This window comes from Manacus candei, unplaced genomic scaffold, assembly GCF_025592945.1.
Source record: "Manacus candei isolate 608988 ecotype Guabito, Panama unplaced genomic scaffold, ASM2559294v1 h1tg000017l, whole genome shotgun sequence".
NCBI lineage: Eukaryota > Metazoa > Chordata > Aves > Passeriformes > Pipridae > Manacus > Manacus candei.
In genome coordinates this window covers 32051292-32066111 of record NW_026138065.1, presented here as the reverse complement: position 1 = coordinate 32066111, position 14820 = coordinate 32051292, and the positions used below count along the sequence as shown (strand labels likewise).

The window sequence follows — 14820 nt, the reverse complement described above, 5'->3', positions numbered from 1 at the left end:
TTAACCTTTAAACTAAATGGTGAGCGGGGTTTTCTTGTGCAGAAAGCATCACTTCCACCCATTCCTGTGAACACAACACAAATAGAAGGTAAAAGCACAGGTAAACTGAAGCACCTACAACAAATAATTCATTGGAGTTTTTGGAGTCTTTTTGGATACTCTCCCATCTTCTGTGTCCTAAGCCTCACAGGCAATTTTTTTTTGACCCATTATGTCAAAAGTATTCAGTATTTTAGCTCACAGGTAAGAGACTACAGTGCCCTTTTCCAGGACTCTTAGGCCTGCTCTGCCCTCACACCTCAGCCTGAAAACCACAAGCTTCAGCAGCACCAGCAAAGTCATGACTGAGGGGGGAACAAATAACCACCAAACACCTGGTGTAGCCCAAGTTGGTTTTGCAATGCTTTTATTACTGTATATATTAACATTGGTTTGGATAGTATGTAGCAGGCATCTCGACATTGAAGTTCATTTGTGCACTCTCTGAAGGGAAGATGTTTTACCCTCAACACAACCTCCTTCTGCTTTGCTTCCTGATCTGGGCAGCACTCGCTGCTGCTCCTGCTCTTGAGGAGCAGGCACTCACATTTATAATGAATTATACCAACAAGCACATCTCTACTAGAAAGCACATCACTTTATTGTGAAGGTCTCAAGTGGAAGAGTTCAACTTAACCATGACAATACTTTATGTATTACAATTGCCTGTTGATTTATGCAACTATGTTGAAGAAAGCTGTTAGCCAAAGTCACCCCCCCCAAAAAAAAAAAATCAGAGGATATTTGCACCAGTTTTAGTTTATACCTCACAACATACCTAGGCTATATTTTTACTATCACAGGGTGTATTTACTACTAGGGGAATGTTACATGGTCTTTCAAACATGAGACTATTTACAGAATAGGCTGAACATTTGAGTTTAGATAAAGCTGAACAATTTTACATGTATAGGAAGTGTTATAGGCTAGCTTTCCTGTGGCTTTTAGCTAGACATCAGGCACTAATGATTTGATTAGCTCTGTACAAAGAATCACACACCATCCAAAACCTCTTGGCTGCTGGTTAGTTCCAAATTATTTGAGATAGCGCCTACTTTGAGCAACAGTCTGGTGGGGGGCCCTGCTGCCCCCATGTCATCCTCCTGGTGCCTCGCTGCAGAACAGAATAGAAGCTAAGCTGTTGCACTAAGTCAGAAGAGTATTGATTAAAAGAGGATGGAATTAACAGTATATAGAAAAGACATAATATACTGGTAGAAAGTTACACCTCCTCCAGGTTACGCTGAAATCACTCGTGTTAGGGAAATACTGTTCTCTCCCCTACTACGCAAAGCTGTCGGGAATCCCCTAAGTGGAGTCCTTGAGAAATAAATTAAGTTCCAAGACTAAGTTAGGGAACTGTTGTACATTCAGAGTGCATTATGCCTCCATGAACATTGGCTGGGTGTTTCTAGTACAGCACACGTGCCTTAAGCACCACGACAGCTCAGGCTTTGGGGCCGCAGCCACTGGTTTGAGTTGCAGGGAAGGTCTCTGGTCTATCAGGAGGTCTGAGAGCCATGGCTGCACACAGAGATATGTTTTGTGCACAATGCAAGCCTGATTTCCCCCTTAGCCATACAAATTAAGACAATATTTATCACCATACAGTTTGATATTACTTCCAATAAGTACAATATTTATTAAACATTTCTTCAGTTTTGTTACATATTGTGCAACAAATTACAATATTCTGCAGCCACAAATTATATGCAGAGTATGAAGAAACTATTAATCAGATAGTGTGATCTCTCCATTTATAATTCTACAAGAAGGAACTAGCAAATCAGATCTTACATATATCTTACTAAATTTTATGCATGGAAAGTGACAGACACTGTTGTGCTGTTTGATACAAAATGGCTAAACTTCATCTTCAGAAGACTAAACCTGACATCTAAACATGCCAATAGAAACATCAAAACAAAAATACATCCTAACCAACCACAGGAAACAGTCTGGTATCAGGAAAAGCAACAAGGATTACACGTTTATAAACCAGCACACAAAGGTTTAAAACAGTTCTGAAAATGAAGTTAGCTGTCTTGAGTCAAGGGAATAAAAAAAGTCAGTATTGACCATTTACAATCTCTGACCTTTGTGGAGACGGTAAGAATCTGTTGTAGTGCAGCTACATACAGTACAATTCAGGCAATTTTTTTTTTTTCACTTGGGTTCAGATTGCAAATTCATTGTTGTGAGACAAAAGGGGGGAGGCAAGTTTTAGCAGCAACCTCCACTAGACTGCTTGACTGGAGTGCTCTGAATTTTAACATTGGACTTCTCTGCACCACCAGCTGTCGCTCCCGGGCCCATTCGTTTTTTAATCTCAGCAGCCATGGTCATGAAAGACTGTTCTACATTTGTGGCATTCTTTGCACTGGTTTCCAAAAAGGGAATTCCAAGAGAATCTGCAAATTCCTGCAAATTGAGAAACAGTGAACAGTAAGCTCATACACAGGTTCATAGCTCACCTCCTTTCCTGGTGCACTGCCAGATAAGTCACAGGTTCCTGGATTCCACCCCACCCCCCATCTCCAGTCTGACCTGCAGGGCAGGGGGTCATTCAACTGCCCCCATTTGTGTCACCCTGACATCCACGTACCACAGCACTTCCCTGCTCTAGCAGCTCCGTGCATTATGAACCAAAGCAGGTGCTCACCAAGCAAACACAGCTGTTTGTATCCACATACCTTTGCTGTTGTATAGTCTACTACTTTCTTTGTGGTCAGATCACATTTGTTCCCCACCAACAACTTGTTGACGTTTTCACTGGCATAACGGTCTATCTCCTGCAGCCACTGCTTTACATTATTGAAAGACTCCTGTGAGATAAGAGAACTGTAAGCAAGGCCCTGGGAGAGGGAAGTTCAGCACTTTGGTAATGACCAGGAAAGAACAGGAGGCAGTGCCCTGACCAATGTGATTCACAACCACGGGAGAGAACTCTCTAATGCTGCCATCCCTGATGGCCTCAGGACAGCCCAGTCACCACATGGTCTACACAGCTCCTGCTCCAAGCCCTACACAATCAGCCCTTCTTGCACTCCTCCCCCCCTATTATTTTCCCAGCTCCATATCTTGAATATTCAAGAGCTTCACCCATCTGGGACTCTTCTTCCTCTTCCTGTAGCAGAGACACAGCACACAGCTGAAACCAGAAGAATCCCACAAATTTACAAAGCACCGCGTATCAGGTGCAAACCACCTTGTTGTAGATATGCTGGAACAACCTCTGACTGCAGAAATGCTGGATCAATATTCCAGTTAGCAATTGAACACAATTGTTCTTTTTCTATTAATGAAGAAACCCTACACTTCCCAAGTGCCCTTCCAACAGGACAACTGCCCCAGTAATCTTCAGAGATCCTTTCACAGAAAACACTGGCTCAGTTGTGTCCTACACACATGCTGACAATTTTCTGTTCCAAATGCCCATTTTTACTGTAGACCAAAGTTCAAGTACATTCAGAAATCTTTCAACAACTTCCATCAGTAACTCAGACTTCCTGCTACCAAAGGCAGGGTGAGAAGTATTCACACAGAACAATCAGCTACCTGCTCAGCAAGTTTGAGGTTAAGCCTAAAGTACAATTGTTTTAGAGCCACAAATCCCACTGCTCCTTTTATTTCTGTGTTCAGCCCCAAACCCTGCAGAGGAATATATACACTTGGCTTGATAAACCTCAGTGCAGCCTGGAGAACTGTGCCACTGTCTCCTTAAGATGTGCTCAGTTGTTAAATTCCTGGGTTTATTTACTTATCAGCCTGAAGAAACTCTCCAGGCACAGGTTTTAACACTTACCTGATCTGTAACATCATACACAACTATGATGCCATGAGCTCCTCTATAGTAACTGGAAGTGATAGTCCGAAACCTCTCCTGTCCCGCCGTGTCCCACTACAAGACAAGTAACAGGGTCAGTCACCGCAGTGTGGCTGTGCCAGAGTTACACAGCAGCTTCCAGCAACACAGCTCAGAGGATCAGCCACCCAACTACAACCACATCCAAATCACAGCTGCAGAAGTGGCTCTGAAACTGTGTGCATCAAACAGGATTTGAGGAGATCAAGTATTTTAGCTCAGAATTGCACCTGGGTAGCCACTTTTCTCAAGTGCTCATTTCCTTAGTTTCAGCCAAGGGTGGCCAGGAGATCTCTCTGAGGAGAACATGAAGCAGTTTTAACCCATGGAGAAGCCATGGTTCAGTGCTCAGAAGAACAAACACAAACCAGGGCTTGGTTAGAAAGAAGGTCGGAGCTGCAGGTCTCCAACATGACCACTCCCTGCAACGTCCTTGGCACAGGAGCTCCAGCAAAAGTATTTAAGGGCAACAACTCAAACCAAACCCAGTTCTCTTCTCCTGCTGTGAGACTTAAGGAGGGATATTAGGTGCTTGACCTCTTCCCCCACCCAGGACAGGAATGGCACTTGCCCAAACAGCTCCCTGGAGCCGTGTCAAGAATAGGGCTGGCTGCAGGTTAGAAACAGTCAGACTCAGACTGATTCAACAGTGACAGCATTCCTAGTGGGCCGCTCTATACTCAGGACAGTTACACTGGAGTCTGGAGGCTCGGGCTTCTGGCTGTAAGCTGGACTCCTGCTTCACAACATGGAATCCCTGAGTCATTGCTGTTCGAGTCCTAAGAGCCTTTGCTTGAGCTGGAAGCAGTGGCTGACAAGGATTGTGTGACCTTGCACAGATATTGGGTTTCATTACACCAGTCACCCTTTTAGAGTGCTTCAAGATTAAAGAACTGCCAAGTCTCTTCCCCTGTTTATTCCAAGTGAAGGCCAAAAGCAGCACCGCCCAGTGCTAAGGCAGACAGACCAGTTACAAGGCTTCGTGTCAGTTTTTCCACTCAGGTCAACAAAAGCAATTTCCAGCATTAAACAGTGCAGTCTGCTAGTAACAGCTGCTGTGGAATTCAGGCATCTTGGACAACTCTGTGGTATTCCTGCACTTACACAAATCCTTGCTAAGAACTGCAGAACTACACCAATTTTGATACGAGAGCACTCCAGCACAGAATCTCCTCTTTCAGGGAAACATAATAAGCATCCTTCTTTTAAGGACAGGTCATGGGAAGTCCTGGAATCTTGTGAAAACTGCCTTGCCTCTTGTAACAGGGAAGCTATCACTTACATTTTAATGATTAAAGTACAAAGATAACTGCCAACAGTTATGAATATAATTCTGTGCTCAAACAGTTTAAAGTACCCAGGAGTTGAGAAATACTACTTACTATCTGAAGCTTGATTGTTTTCCCATCTAGTTCTATAGTTCTGATTTTGAAGTCCACACCAATCGTGCTGATGTAACTTTCTGTGTACGTGTCATCCTAGGAGAGAGAGTGAACAGAAGTCAAGCCAGCTGCACCTCTTCTGCAGCCACCCACTTCATTATGTACCAGGCAGACAAGGGTACTTAATTTCCTTGGAAAACCAGCCTGATCTCTCATGGCAAAATCCAGGAGGCAACTATGCATTTCCACAGAGTATCTACTTTTCAAAAATTCTGCAAAAGCTTTTCAAACGCACCACAAACAACCAGACCTGTGTTTCAAAAACTAGTCAAAAAAAGCTTTTTTTTCTGGAAATCCTGCAGTGTTAAGTCCTTGTGACTCGTAGTGTAAAAACCAGTCTTTGCTCAAGTTGGCAGACTGAAGAGCTACTCAGAATAACCACTGTGGTTAATAAAATGCATCAGATTTTTATTCTCCTTTGATGTTTTTTTCATCTGTGTTACACAGCAGCCACCTACAAGTCAGAGGCTTTGCTTCAGTCACACTCCACACATGAATTTCAGATCCTCTGCTGCTGCAGCTGGTTGCTAAGGCAGGTTAGAGTTACAGCTGAGGTACTTGTGCTGAGTCCTCTGCTCTGCAGCCTGTGTCAATACAGGAAGGAAAACTGTTGAGCAGTTTGCAGGGACCTGGCTGCAGTCTCCAGCAGGCCTGAAGGCACACAGGAAGGGCTGGATCAGCCTTTGCTACCTTCTAGTGATTGTCAGCTTGTCAGAATAAAGGAAGTTTCTATCCCTAAAGTACCTGTAGGATAGAACTTCATGCACAATATACCACAAAAGGCTTTCATGCAACCAGTAGGTATCACAAACACAAGGGATTTCTTTGGGCTGTGAATGGAAGACATCTTGGGTAATACATCCAAGTAAGAATGGAATATTAAGCCTTTAAGAATGACATGACATTTATTTCCTTAACATTTCAATACTTGGAAGGGTATGTTTGAAAAGCCTGAAGTTTAACCTACAGCATCAAGAACACAGGTAAGTGAATGCTGTGGTAATTCCTTATGTCAGGGTAAAACAGCTTAGTTGGAAAGTCACATTTTTCCAAAGGAAAGAGCTACTTAGTTGAAGAAACACCAGATAACTGAGCACAAACTTAAGCTGGCTATCAAAAAGGAAAAGTTGGATTATTTGCATGAGGCCAGGATTAATTCAACAGTATCTGTGAGAGAAGCTGGCTAGACTGCTCTGGGAATACTGCTCCAGCCGTGGTGTCACTTCCAATCCACTGCCTCCATGCTGTGAGCAGAGCAGGGGACATCCTTCTCCATCTCACACTGGTTTTAGTGCCTCCCTCCCCTAACACTGCACCACCAGCAGCTGTGACAGCTGTGACTGAGACTATTTGCACACCCCAGACCACCATTTCACACTAATAACATGACACAACAGGCTCTTCCCAGAGGTGCCCAGAGCAATTGTTCAGGCTGTGAGAATGGTGCCATCACCTTGTGGTAGCACCACACTTTAGTTTCTAAGTTAATGTCCCATATTCTCCCTTCTTTCCTCTCTTCCCACGGCAACATAAAGCTGCACTTTGACACAGGCACAGATAAGAAGTTCAATGGACTTCAGCTTTTTCTACTAAGAGCTGTCAAACCCATTTTAAATTTTCTTGTTGACAGGAAAACTTGAGCTTCTTGCATCAAAGTTCAGCCAGAGCAGCCCATCAGCAATTTTAACATTCACTAAAGGAAGCACAAGGCCTCGTTATTCCTAGATTATTATTTCAATTGCTTCTCTGACTAAACAACTGGTAGATCTTTTCAATGCAGATATCAAATTTTATCTGGCAGAAAATGTTCTTATCAAGTAGTAACTGATCAAGGCCTTGCCCTGACACATTTGTACCCCTCATGCCTGAAGGCTCACACCCCAGAATTCAAGTATATCCTTCCACCTTCAGTGTTCTACCACTACTGTAATGATGGAAGTTAAATTAAGATATCTTGTTCTCTAGCAACAGGAAAATTAGAATTAAATTTAACTGGACACAGTCTTGATATTATTTCTTTCCGATTTACTCAAATACATCAGCTAGAAACAAATTCAGAAGATAGGAGGGCTTTGCAATACTATACTTATTCCTTGGTATGCCAGACCTGACAGACATCAGCCTCACTACCAGAACTACTTGAAAGGAGAGTTCTTGCTAAGCAGCTTTTTTACATAAAGTTTTCAAGCATGATCACTTACTGCAAACCTAAGTAGAAGGCAAGATTTCCCAACACCGGAGTCTCCAATCAGAAGTAGCTTGAATAAATAGTCACTGCAGAAGGGAAAAAAAAAAAATTAGGTCACTTAATGAAAAACACTGTCAAGAACCAAGTTCCTTACGCCAGGGTATTATGATGTTTGAGAAAGGTAAATTAATTCACTGCTAGGAAATTCACCTACAACTCCAAGCTCCTCTATCCAGTTTAGACACAATTTACTTGGTAAGGGAAGTGTGAAGTAGATGCTCTGAACACAGCATTTTTATTGGAACTGTGCTTTCCTAGGAAGTTACTCTGAGGATATTAGTCGGACAATCAGCAAGACTAACACAGTCCTACTCCAGCCCTTTGTGGTCTAGCACAGATGAAAATCATGCTCTGCAATTAAGTGTAAGCCTCACTGCTTGGGTGAGTAACTCAAATAACATGCAGGTGGCAGTGACAGCCTGCTGCCCACCAGAGCCATTATCTTTGCATCTTCAGAGTCAGAGGCTTCACAACATAGCTGCCCAAAGCCAACCATTTCTTTCCTCAGTTTGAGTTACCCATATTTAAGTTCCAACAGAATGCAACAGCACAGTATGCAATTTAAATATACAAACTATGAACACCAAGTGTCATAGTTGCAGTGCCTGTTAAAGCAAAATTAACATCCACCTTCCACTACAGACTATTTATTAGCAGAGACCAATACTCCACCTGCCTTTCAGGAATTACAGCTAAAGTTATTGCCAGATGAGGATACATCTCTGGGGGATGTCAGGTGTGATATCAGTAATTCTCAAGACACACTGGAAGAGTTGACAATTCTTTTCTTGCCTAATGTTGAGTCTTCCCAACATTAAAGAACAAGTACAGTGTCATCAGTGACCAACCTAGATTTACACTTCTAAGAGTAGTGAAGATTTCATTGTTGGCAAAATATAAGTTTCTGTGTTAGTCCTAAGACTAATGGGGAAATTTCATAGTAGAGAACAAGCAGCAGAGACAACACAAATAACACAAGTTATTTTGCTTTTTAAGTACTACACTAGCTCAGTTTACAACTTTCCAGCCCTGTAGTGGTCAGTTTTAAGTCCTCTTCTCATTTAACCACAAGAGTTTAACAGGCATATTTTTATGCCCACTTAACCAAGCTGAGTAAAGATTAAGTTTACGTAAATGCCTGAAATCAACTGTCCCCCACCTACTATTCTTCAGCATCGCCACTGACTCTGGCTGGCAGGAATCCAGCCAGGAAACTGCATCCATCCCCAGCTGATAACAGCCAAGCAGATGGTCAACTGCTCAGCTTTTCACCACTCCTCTGCTTCAGTGCCCAAGTGACTCTCACCCTGGCTGGCCCCAGGCTGCAGGAACACACCCAGCTGAAACCTCCAGTTTCCAAGCACTCCTCTCAAGGCTAGAGAGAAGTCAGGAGTGGTAAATGTAGCAACTAATAAGCTGATCCTTAAAAACGCAACCTTACAATGTAAACCTAACAGCACTCAGGGTATTAAAAAAAGAATAATCAAAGGATACCTACCAGCTTACAGTCACAGAAGTCACCACTCCACCTGTCAAGTCATGTACTAATACAAGGCAAGATGGTTTTAGAGGAATGACAGTTGTTAACTGAAACTGTTCAGGGGGCATAAGTCACATTGCATCACAACCCACATATCTCAACAGATTCAAGATGGCTGAAACACTGATCAGAAAACTTCTTAACCCCACTAATTGTTTAGTTCCCCAAGAGCAGCAGAAACTCTCTGTAACCTGGAGACCAAGGTGAGGTACAAGAGCTGCAAGACCTGGACCACTGTTACACGTGTGCCTTCTCCCCCACCACGATGCCTCAGGAAGCTTGGGTTCTTCAGTTTCCTACATACCCAGAATTTTCAGCAATCCTGAAGTTACATTATTACTTAAAGCAAGCACTAATACACTTGAAAGTATTACAGCTTGCAGCACATTATAATCCCCTTAAGAATATTAACATGTGAATATTAGCACTACATTGTTTTTACTAAAATTAGTGGAAAAAAAGTAATCCTTCCTGGTATAGGTAAGGCTTCAGCTATGAGTCTGAGATCCACCTAAAAGCCTCCCCTTGCTTCCAAGAGTAATTCAGGTTCCCCCAGACATCAAGTAACTTGTCTTCCTCTGTTACTCTTAGCACTATGAGCAGCTCCCAACCAAACCTACCCTGCCATTAAATCTGTTACTGCTCAGAAGCAAACAAGAATAACAGCTTATACACAGAACTATTGTTAAGTAAATACAACAGGAACTCAGAAGCCTTAAATACTGGGTTTGACATCTTTGCTATTCAGATCTCCCCTCACTTAGGGCTTCAGTATTTTCAGAGGCAAGTGATAACCACAGGCTCACGTGGTGGCCTTAAGCCATTTGCCTCACCCCTACCAAAACCAGGGCCAGCAACAGGCTGGAAACAGCCTTTCCTGGTTTAGCTCTGTCTCTGACCATAGAAACTGGTGTTGTGTCACAAAAACCTACTTTTGCCAGAGATAAGCAAGGTTGATGCTTAGACCGGTATCAATTTGGAAATAATTTAAGTAGAACCCTGCAGTTTAAGTTTTTAATTTTCTAAGACACTCCATATTGCAATAACATAGTGCCTTCCTTTCCAAATGCAGTTTGGAAGCTGTACCTTTTAAAACACAGCAGGTGCCCACACAGGGGTTTGAGAACCAAACGTGCAGCCTGTTACACACAGTGCGATGCTTGAGACAGCTCCTGGGTACAGCAGTGGTTTAAAGCAAATAAAACTAAATATTTCTAGACTGAACTACACCAACAGAGTATCTGTGTAAATGGGTTCAACTGCAGCAATGGGTCCAACAAGACACACCAGTTAATTCTGGTATTTACTCCCAAAGAGCCACACGACCATTTCTGAAGCCACTGAATTTTGCTCCTTAAACCTGAACACTCAAACTCATGAACTCCTCCAGTTTAGAGAGCCTTCTCTGCACTACTTAGGAGACAGTGGGAATTCAGGTTAATCATTCAATTATTTCTCACCATTTACATAAGCAAGTCATACTTGGGACCCTCAGAGAAATCTCACTAGAAGAGCACATACGGCAAGGCAGGTTCAGCCAGTAGGAGTGAGGCTTTCAAATCCTCTCCACCAGGAAGGGGATATAGTCACTTCCTCTTGCCCAAGAGATAAAGGACAAGTATGTGAAGTTTAACTGCCTCTTGCAAAAGAAAAAAAAAAACGCAGGCACCTCCAAACCAGCCCTGTGGATGTTTTGAGCAGTGCAGCAGCATCCTCCTCTTATGTGCACGTCCCGTGTCAGCAGTTCAGCAGAAAACCAGGAAATCAAGTTTTTAGGACAGGCCTGGTCAAAGCTGTGTGGAACAAGGGACCTGTGGGGCTCTAAGATACTGTTGTTTATACAGGGAGGCACGTGGGGATTTTCTAAATGCCAGGAAGGTTTTATGCCAAAGCAGACAAGACCAGGTAGTCATCTGTCTCCAAGAAGGAACTGCTGGAATCAGCTTTAATCACTGATGTCAGCTGCAAGTTTACAGTGAACAGGTAGTCAGGCAGCCTCAATCCCAGGTCTTTGTTCTACCACCCTAGAAATTTTACTGAAGAGGAGCATGACTGTCACTTTGATTACACACCGCTTGTGTAAGTAAACAGAACCCAGGAGCCATAATGCCACTTTGCATTGCAGACTGATGTTTAGAAAGGTTAGAACACAAACAATTTCAGATGATTCCAGCAGCCTAGGAGCTGCTACTCAGTTGTCATCTACTAACCACCATCACACAAGACCGAAACCTCCTCACAGGTATTCTCTAACACTCCTGAAGAATGAAAAAAAAACAACTCCAGACTTACTCCAAAACCCACTTAATTTCCTCATCTCTGCCTGAGAGTATCTAGAACAAGATTCAGACACTACAGAACATGGATCAAGATTAATTCCTGGTAAGACTTGGGTAGTGCACCCACCAAAGTGTTTGTGCCAGTTAGCCAACCACATGCAAGTGGCAGAAGGGGTAGGAAATGCTGAACCTGACATGATCTAGTCACAGCAGAATCAATATTGACATTTTGCTCATTTAAACACCAGCGGGGAGGGAGGAACACAGAAGGAATACATCCCAGTGCTCACTGGGCAGGTGTTTTCAGAATTTAGCTTCCAAACACTAATATCTCATCCACTCCTCTTCAGCTCCAAATAGTCCACTAGGCTGTCCCACAGCCCCGAAGTTCCAAGGAAGCTCTCAGAGCCACACACACCTCCCCCTTCAAGCCCTTGCACGAGCAGATTCTAATCCTGAACTTCAGCAGGAAAAATGAAGGAAACGGGTCTTTAGTGAGAGATTTTAACCATCACACTGACTTCTGACAGAGTTCTGGCACGCCCAGAAGAGAGGATCTGGGGCCACAGCCTGATCTGAAGCTGTGATAAGGAAGTGAGAATGTGTTACAAGGCGCTTCTAAGAGGAAAGCGGACATATCTGCTACAGGGAACTAGAAAGAATAATGCCATAATACCTTAAATCTTATTCCTGGGTTAACACAGACCCAAGTACACCCACTGCAGTGACAGGTATTTTCTGTCCATCCTACCACACCCTTCCCATCTCCTCCCCTCATCCTGCAGGCCAAACCCTATCAGGAAGTGGCAATTTAACACTACAAGTTAATCTTAAACTACAGCTTTTCCTCTTTGTTTCACTTTCAAGAACGCAGCTCGTTCTGTGAGGAACAAGGAACGAGCGCTCTTCACTGAGAACAAGCCTCCCTTAGAACGTTTTCCCCCTCTTCACAGCAGCTTTCAGTACCTCATTGCAGGGAACGACTCTCTGCATTATTCTAGAGAGCTGAGAGACTTCAGGAAAGGCAAAAAAAAAACCTGAACCAAACACGTCTGGAAAAAGCCCCTTTTGACCCGTTTCTGTTAGTGGTCTAACACTTTGCAGGTGTTAAAACTCAGAGTCTCACAGGTAAATTTGAGTTTAACTGTTGAGGACCACAGAGGCACCAGCAGATTGCTGGCCTTTCATCCCCTGCCCACCTCCAGCTACTTGTCCTGGTGTTTTCCTAAGCTACACATGCAAGTTTGGGATGTAATCTTGCCAAGATGTAACTTGAGTTCCTGGCTGTACCCCTTGGGTTTCACCAACTCCCTCACACCAGCTGATGAGCACTTGTTTGCTCCTCAGGTGATTTTAAGAGGTAACATTTGTGCAAACAGCCAGAGGATCCACGGACACGCGAGAGTCAGGAGTCTATGTTGTGTGGAAAAGCTGTGAGGACAGAGGTTGTGAGAGTGTCTGCCAGGAGCAGAGTCCATGGGTATCCAGACCAGCAACGTCACACCACACGTGTGTTTCAGTACCAGAACCACCTGAGTGACATCAGAGGGCACAGTGGCTTCACCACCCCCAAACTGGAGTGCCAGCAAAGCCAGAAGCCTAAACACACCCTAAAGGTTAAAGGGTTGGCAGTGCAGCAGCTGATTTCTGAAGCGCTTTTTAAACTTAACTCCAAGTCACTCCTCCCATTCGTTCAAAAAAAACCCACGAGCAAAACAGGGTTTATTGTCCCCCACAGCCCGGTGGGAAGGACACAGCTCTCACGAACTACTAGAGAGCTCAGACACCCCGACTCCCGAGCGGGGAAAGGCCACACTCACACAACGACCCTCCCAAAAAACAAAAAACCCTGTGTCATCCCCAGGCTTTCCAGGCAAGTGCTATTCCAGCTCCAGTCAGAGCCCCGAGAGCGCTCCATTATCGAGTCGCAGCGTTGCAAAATCTACATAGGCAAGAAGTGTTTTGCAAGAGCCATGTGACACACACATGACTCGCAGCTCCGGCGAAGGGTGGACCCCTGGCCGCCGATCCGCCGCGGGCCGGGGCCATCGCCTTTCCCCAGGCGCCGGTGCCCCCCCGGGCACTTGTTGGATCCAAGGCCCCACTGTGCTTCCCGAGCTCCGGGAAAATCGCCGTGGGCTGCGCCCCATGGCGCTCCCGGGGCGCTGGGGCGGCGATGCCGGTTCGCAGTGGGGACACCACTGACCCCTCACGGCCCCCTCGGTCCCACCCCTGGGCCGCCCCCCCTTCTCCTCTCCCGCCGCCCGGCCCCGGGCGCGGCCCCGCGGACAGCGGGAGGGGGGGGATCGAGCCATCCGAACCACGGCCTCGGCCCGGCCCCCCCCCGCCCCGCGCGGTGCCCCCAGCGCTGTCCCGGGGCCTCCGCGCCCCGCACTCACTATTCGGGGTTCATGCTGGACATGTCCGTGGGGCCCGCGGCCCGAGGGACGGCGAGCGCGCTGTGAGAGGGGGGGCGGTGCGGCGGCACCTCCCGCCGCCGAGGGCAGGCGCTCCGCGGTGCGCTGGTCCGAGGGAGCCGCGATCGCCCGGCGCTCGGCTCGGCTCGTCCGCCCGCGCCCGCTCCGCGGCCTCCGCGCTGCGCCTCAGCCCAAAATGGCCGCCGGAGCCCGACCAGGAAACGGGGCGGCCGCTCGCCGAGCAGCGCTTACATGGCCGGGGGGCGGTCGCGGGGCGCCACGGGAAACCGAGTCCGCGCCGCCGTCGCCGGCCCGCAGAAACCGCCCCTTGTGGACTCGCTCTCCCGGCTACCCCCGCGGCGGAGGCGGCGCATGCGCACCGGCCGGCCTTTCTTCCCTAGGCCCCGTCGGCTTGGCGCGGCGGGCGGCGCCACTGATTGGCCGCAGGGCGCCGGCCGGGGTGACGTCAGCGGGCAGACGTGGCAGCTCGGGCGAGTCAGCGCGCGGGAGGGGCGGGGGCGGGGCCTTCGCGCGCGGGGGGCGGGGCCTGGCGGGGCCGCGCCCGAGAGTTATCCCGGGGCAGGGTCCGGGGCGCATCCCTGGTCCCGTGCCGGGCTCCATCCTTCCATCCCTCCCGGGATCCATCCGTTTCTCCATGTCTTCCTCCATCCCTTCCTCCATCCCTCCGTCCCTCTGGGCCCGGTACCCCCCAGCGCGGCCCGGTGGTTCCCTTTCCTCCGGTGGTTGCCTTATTTCTCCCGGTGGTTCCCTTCCCTCCACGCCAGGCGGTGACCAGGCGATTCCGACCCCCGCCCGGGTCTGACCCCCACGCCCCGATGGGATTCCCAGTGTCCCACCAAGGCCCCGAGGCCGGGGGATGGTGGGAGGGACAGGGCAGGGACATCGCACGTCGGGAATGTTCCTTGGGAATGCGGACAGGCCGGCAGGTGGAGGGAGGAAGGGGAGAACCCGCTCTGCTGCTTGTTTTAC

General features: G+C 46.8%; 1 protein-coding gene across 1 annotated transcript; it reads right to left on the bottom strand.

The window, feature by feature from the left end:
• Positions 1-617: 617 nt before the first annotated feature.
• RAB1A (RAB1A, member RAS oncogene family) lies at positions 618-14219 on the bottom strand. Its single transcript, XM_051783502.1, is given in 9 exon segments — positions 618-2460; positions 2733-2864; positions 3845-3940; positions 5287-5382; positions 7548-7620; positions 13813-13880; positions 13882-13914; positions 13916-14149; positions 14151-14219. Coding segments are annotated over 9 exon segments (984 nt in total). The 5' UTR covers positions 14205-14219; the 3' UTR covers positions 618-2262.
• Between the last annotated feature and the right edge of the window lie 601 nt (positions 14220-14820).